At 47.2% G+C, this 6,664-nt stretch overlaps 1 protein-coding gene across 1 annotated transcript in view; it reads left to right on the forward strand.

Moving 5' to 3' along the window:
• Positions 1–6,236, forward strand: part of vwa8 (von Willebrand factor A domain containing 8) — a 63,817-nt gene extending 57,581 nt beyond the window's left edge. Inside the window, exons 41-43 of the mRNA XM_023393477.2 lie at positions 1,684–1,782; positions 2,341–2,579; positions 3,871–6,236. Coding sequence (XP_023249245.2) covers positions 1,684–1,782; positions 2,341–2,579; positions 3,871–3,979 — 447 coding nt within the window. The 3' untranslated portion in view covers positions 3,980–6,236. The remainder of the gene's footprint in view (positions 1–1,683; positions 1,783–2,340; positions 2,580–3,870) is intronic.
• Positions 6,237–6,664: the final 428 nt, after the last annotated feature.

Here is a 6,664-nt window from a genome sequence, read left to right on the forward strand (position 1 = left end):
AAAAATCTTCATGGATGTTCTGGCCACCAGCAGGACGTCGTTGTTCCACTGTATCTTTACAAAGAAAATCGTTGTTTGCTGCTGTATCATTGTGTAAAATCTCGTTTCCGGGGCCTTTAACTGAATCATTAGATTCTGACTGAAACCCTGTGTTTTGTGTGAATGTCACCTGTGTGTTTACAGCTGGGCAGTCCTCAGCAGAAGCCCAAGCGTCTACGCGTTCTGGCCGACGTGTCGGGCAGCATGTACCGCTTCAACGGCGTGGACGGCAGGCTGGAGCGCTCCATGGAGGCGGTGTGCATGGTCATGGAGGCTCTGGAGAGCTACGAGCACAAGTTCAAGGTGAGACCAAACAACATGTTGCCAGGGGCGATTCTCGAGTCTGTTGGGGCCACTCCAATCAGCGTTCATCAATATTATGTAATAAATAAACTGACACCTACGAAAAACGGGAGGAAATCTAAACTTCATTTTTAACTCTAAATGTTCATGTTAAAAGAACTTAGTAAAGTATGTCAGCCTCCGGGGGGCCCCCTGACAGCCTGGGGCCCCCTGACAGCCTGGGGCCCCCTGACAGCCTGGGGCCCCCTGACAGCCTGGGGCCCCATAACAGCCTGGGGCCCCATGACAGCCTGGGGCCCCATAACAGCCTGGGGCCCCCTGACAGCCTGGGGCCCCATGACAGCCTGGGGCCCCCTGACAGCCTGGGGCCCCCTGACAGCCTGGGGCCCCATAACAGCCTGGGGCCCCCTGACAGCCTGGGGCCCCATAACAGCTTGGGGCCCCATAACAGCCTGGGGCCCCCTGACAGCCTGGGGCCCCCTAACAGCCTGGGGCCCCATAACAGCCTGGGGCCCCCTGACAGCCTGGGGCCCCATAACAGCCTGGGGCCCCCTAACAGCCTGGGGCCCCGGACAGCCTGGGGCCCCCGACAGCCTGGGGCCCCCAGCAGTTGCCTGTTCACAAGCTGCACCTCTGCTTGTTGCTGAAGAATTTTTCCTGCACATTTACCCAGCTCCATAATCTTGAATGTATGTCCTGTAATCTGAACTTTAACCTCTTCGTTATTACAACTCATGGGAGTTGACGGGAGACAGACTTCTTGGCCCCTAAGTGACACTCAAGCCAACCTAATACTGATCACATATCAGTGTCACACACACACACACACACACACACACACACACACTCACTCCAGTGTTCCTCATCACATGTCAGTGTAAAGACTTTCTTTGCGTAACAACCCGCTTACATAAAAGTGCATCTGATAACACGTATGACACACACACCTGTTACCTGCAGTCTTACATGAACAACAAGACACATGTTTTACAGCCAGCGACAGCGACATGGACGGAGAGACGTCACATACCTCAGCCCGCCACAGTCGCGGCCGGCCTCATCACAAATAGACCGTATACGTAACACCTGGGGCCTGGAATAGCTGCGTGGAGCCAGGCTGACCCGGCCTTATGTAAGCCAGCTGTGATGGACGTGACGCGACGACCTGACGTTTCTGCGTCTTTACACTTCGCTCACGGTGTCACGTGCTGAGTGAGCGTGTCACAAACAGCGTTACACAGAAGTCTGAGTTGTGTAACCGTTAAAACATCGTCAGTGTTTCCAGACGTGGTTCATTTTACCTTTGTGTCATGTTTAATTTAAATTTGATCTCCTCTGCAGTACGACATCGTCGGCCACTCAGGCGACGGCTACGACATCGAGCTGGTCAGAGCCGACAAAGTCCCCAAGAACAACAAGCAGAGACTCAAAGTCCTCAAGGTAACCACTCACTGTAATCACATATTCAGCATCACTCATGTGATGTTATGATTTCACATGTCAACCTCCATTTCCCACATTAATTCAAATTTACACATGTGCATAAGATGTTTTTAACTTTACATGTGAAAACGAAAATGTCACATGTGAAGTGAAAAGTCAGATTTAGATCTAACTTTCATGTTTAGAATGAGCTTCACATATAATGCCAAAGGTTTCACATGAGGTCGAGTTGCATTCTGGGTAATGTGGTTTGATGAGGAAGAAAAGAACGAACGAGACGATATGTCCGTGGTGAGTCGGACACAGTGACACGTTGAATCAGCGAACGGACTGAAGCTCAATCCAGTTTCCTGTCTCTCCTTTTGTTTTACTTTAGTTTTAATGAAGTTGTTTGTCTCCGTCTCGTCTTCATCTTTGTATTTTACTTTGTGGTGACGTAACAGATCATTCTCCACAATAAAACTCATAACCAAACAATCCAACAATATAAAACCTGTTTCCCACTTCCCATGTCTCCTTCACCGCCTCCTCCTCTTTCCCTCCCTCGCCCCACAGACCATGCACGCCCACGCTCAGTTCTGCATGAGCGGCGACTTCACGCTGGAGGGCACGGACGCCAGCATCAAGGAGCTGGCACGAGAAGAGGCCGACGAGCACTTTGTGGTGGTGCTGAGCGACGCCAACCTGGAGCGCTACGGCATCCGGCCCGAGCGCTTCGCCCACGTCCTGACCTCTGACCCGCAGGTCAACGCCTTCGCCATCTTCATCGGATCCCTGGGAGATCAGGCCGAAAGGTGAGGAGGCGGAGTTGGGAGGGGGGCTGCCTCTTTAAGTACAGGTTGCAGTGGAGGAAATACGAAAAGCAAAGAGCCAAAGAAGGATGAGGATGAAGGGAAGAGAAAAAAGAAGTAGAAAACTCAGAGTCTGTGCAAAGAGCCGAACTTCCCAAACCAATAAAGAAGAACTGGACTTCAAAGTTAAGCAGAACAATGAGCGTCCAATTTATTCTGGCTGAGACCTACTCGTGTTCCCGCCTGCTGCTGGTCCTGCTGACCTTTATTGTCACATCCCAGATTAACTCCTGAGCTCTGCAGCACGCACAAAAGAGGAGTGAAATCCTCTCCTTCCTCTTATTGCCTCTCTGCTCTTACTGTAGCTCCAGGCTCGCTGCACTTTACATCCTCTGAGCCGAGGCTCACCGGCCTCGCATGAGCCTTTCAAGAGCCGCGGCCTCGTGGTCAGAATGCAGCCGTAAGATTAAAGACCTGCAGAATGACAATGAGCTGTTTTACTCCCAGTTCATGACTCTGTGAAGAGAAGGAACTGCAGACAAGCTGAGAGAGCGAGCGCAGAGAAAGAGACCCGTGACCCATGAAAGGAGCTGAAAGGAATTACTCTTTAACTCCAGAGGTGGAGTTCAGGTAGAAATGAACTCTGAATGAACAGAAGGTTCAAGTCTGAATGTGGAGAAAAGAGGAATTAGAATAATATATTCACGTCATGGAAGCAGTTTGACGTTAGGACACTTTGGGAGCTCAGTTAAAGCTCCTCCAATGTAAAGGTCTCTGTCCATGTGTATGTATGTGTCTCTGTGTTTTCTTCTTCTTCTGTGTTTTATTTGAAGTGTTGATCCATCAGAAGATATAAAAACCATCTCATCTCCTCTCTCAGGCTTCTCTCTGGAGCTCTAGTAACAACAGGTCGGTGAGCCAATCAGAAGAGAGGAGGCTCTGAGCCTGATCAAACTACACACGGACAGAGACCTTTAGACTGGATGGAGCTTTAAAACCAAAAATATTTCTTCTTATAGATCAACACTTCAAATAAAAGAGTGTAAAATATGGAGCTTTAAAGGCCACACCGCTGACTGAGAGAGCAAGAGCTGAACACAGTGGAGATGTCTGTTGTTCCTGAGCTCCTCCATGTCAACGACATGTTTCACTGTCCTCCGTCAGGGAAACGTCTTGTACCAGTTCACACAGTAAACAAGTGCTCGTCTGTCTTTTTATTTTAGGAAACGATTCTGTTGCTAATGTTCTGTCTCTCTGTTTGACCCCAAACTGCTTTTTTCTGTCTTTGTTTCAGACTCCAAAAGACCCTTCCAGCCGGGAGATCCTTCGTTGCCATGGACACTAAGCAGATCCCCCAAATACTGCAGCAGATCTTCACATCTACAATGCTGTCCAGTGCCTGAGCCTGACGTGCACACACACACACACACACACACACACACACACACACACACACACACACACACACTCTCTCTCTCTCTCACCTTATCTCACATTGAAAACCTCATGATTCGTTCTGCATGTTCTGAAACCTGTCAGCCGTGTGGCGCAGTGTCTTATCACAACGTGTCCTTAACCCGCCGTCTGTATCAGGTCTGAATCAGGTCTGAAGACTCGCCCACATGCAGGTCCTGGAGGGGGGGGCAGGTTGTGTTTTGTTTTGTTTGTTGTTTTACAGAATCCCTCAGTGTGTGTGTGTGTGTGTGTGTGTGTGTGTGTGTGTGTGTGTGTGTGTGTGTGTGTTGGCGTGACAGACGGAGAATGTCTGGCTGCTTTGTAGTGTAGATACTGTACAACACAAAGGGACTGTTCTGTGTGAAATGACACACAGTGTGGAGGTAAGTGCAGTGACATGACAGCGGCCTGGAGCCGGTCTCCGACCCCGTGTGGAGATCAAACGCAGCCCGACCTGTTGTTGTTTTTAATTGTGTCTACGGCCGACGGCGCTGACGCACACACGCACACGCCTCTGTCCTGTTTTGGGTTTGTGAGCGACTTCTCTCACAGAGGAGGGAGGGGGAGGGGGTCGTGAACCCGAGGCTGCTTCACTTATTTTGGACTTCCTGCTCATTTATCGCCCGTCGCACAGGAAGGGAAACACTGACGCGCCACCTGACCGACACTCGGACACGGCGAGCGGCAACAACTTGGCTCCTGTGGAATGTTGGGACTGTGACCAGGGAATTTCCCACCTGACTGCACACGCTCTTTAAAGGCAGCCGCCATTGCACAACCCCCCTGTCGTGTGTGTGTGTGTGTGTGTGTGTGTGTGTGTGTGTGTGTGTGTGTGTGTGTGTGTGTGTGTGTGTTCTCAGATCTTAGATCGCCTTACATTGCCAGACCTCTCACTCCTCTCTCTCTCTCTCTCGAACACACACACCTCTGCCGCTGTGAGGCACTTGAGCAGCAGGATCTATGACCTCGTGTGTCAGTGTGTGTTCAGTTGTGTGTGTGCACACAGACCTGTGTGCGTGTGCACATCATCTCAGTAACACTTTGTTACACATCCTGTATTTTCTTGGAAATTTTCTTTATAACTTCCTAAAAAATGATCTGATATTTATCTGTTAATTATTAGGATATTTCCAATATAATTATAAGGGAAATGGAGAAAGTGTCAGTTGCTATAGTAACGGCTCGTCATGTTCGAGTTTTGAAAAAGATAAATAAGAAATGTTTGCCTAAGTAGATGGAAAACAGTTCATAAACAGACCGAGTTTCCTGCAAATAAAGTGAGTGGCTTTATTTTACAGGTCTGCTGTTGAGAAGGAAGAAAAGAGTTTGTAAGTTTAACTGCTGAGTGGATAAAAGTTTATGACACTGAGTGTTTGATTCTTTGATCCTTCTTAGTTTGAAACACTAAAGAACAGAATTTGAAAGTCGCAGCTTGTTTTCAGGTCGTCCGTCTCATTCTCGTGGACACGGTGTCTCAGTTACACCTCCAGGGAACTTCTTCAAATTTGGCACAAACGTTCATTTGGACTCAAAGATGAACTGATTCAAATTTGGTAATCAAAGGTCAAAGTTCAAGGTCACTGTGACCTCACTAATTATCTAACTCAAATGTTTATAAGGATGAAATGAAGTGACGACATTTCATATCCAAAAGGTCAAAGGTCAACTTCACTGTGACATCATAATGTTCTCAGGGAGGAGACACTGTGACCATTCTTCCTGTAACAACCACGAGGAGGTGATTGTAGTTTGTTTGTTTTTAACTCGCACATAATGAAGATTTGAATTATCTGTAAAATAAAACATCACCATCATTTGTACTCTGTATCTGCTCTGAGACCTCATGCTGTGCAGTCAGATGAAATCTCAGTCACGTGCATCAGTTCAGCCTCTGGTTGTCACTCTTGGTGTTCCGGTCTGACTCTGCTGCACTGACAGGATCAATAATTATAATCAGTCTCTATTGATCTGTCGTTGATAGAGGGATGACCCTGGTTATTCATCTCTCCTCTGACCTCCTCTCTCTTTGCAGTGGAAACAGGACTCCACATGTTTAACTTATATACCCAAACTTCATGTCTGGGTATGAAGGCACTAACACAATTTAAAATAATATTCATTTTAATGTATTTAGTCTTATTTAATTGTACATTGTGATTAATTTGTGTGAAATGTACAAACTTTTAATAAATGATGTAAACATTGCTCAGTTGATTCCTCCCAGCTTCTGTCTTGCTGTCTGCTGAACCAGGTTTCTACAACTGACTGATTATTACATGATTAATCATATAATCTTTAGCAACAGCAGCTCTAACGTTTGCATCTCTAACCATTGGTCTCTAATCAAAAGCCATGTATCTCCACATTTGATTATTTAACATAGTCTTTAAGATAAATACACCACCTAAAAACCCAGTGGATTATCTGAAAAAAAACTTCCTGTGCTGATGTTAATGTCACATTAAAGCTCCTCCAGTGTAAAGGTGTGTGTCCATGTGTAGTGTGATTATAGATCAGCTCTAGCTTCTATATTAATACTGTGAAAGTATCAAAGCCTCAGTCCACAGAGAAATGCACACAGCCTGTATTCAGAAACTGAGCCTTAAAACCAGCCGTCAGGACTTCTGGAACTT

This window comes from Seriola lalandi, unplaced genomic scaffold, assembly GCF_002814215.2.
Source record: "Seriola lalandi dorsalis isolate HSWRI2012SDOR001 ecotype SW California unplaced genomic scaffold, Sedor1 jcf7180002054936, whole genome shotgun sequence".
Lineage (NCBI taxonomy): Eukaryota > Metazoa > Chordata > Actinopteri > Carangiformes > Carangidae > Seriola > Seriola lalandi.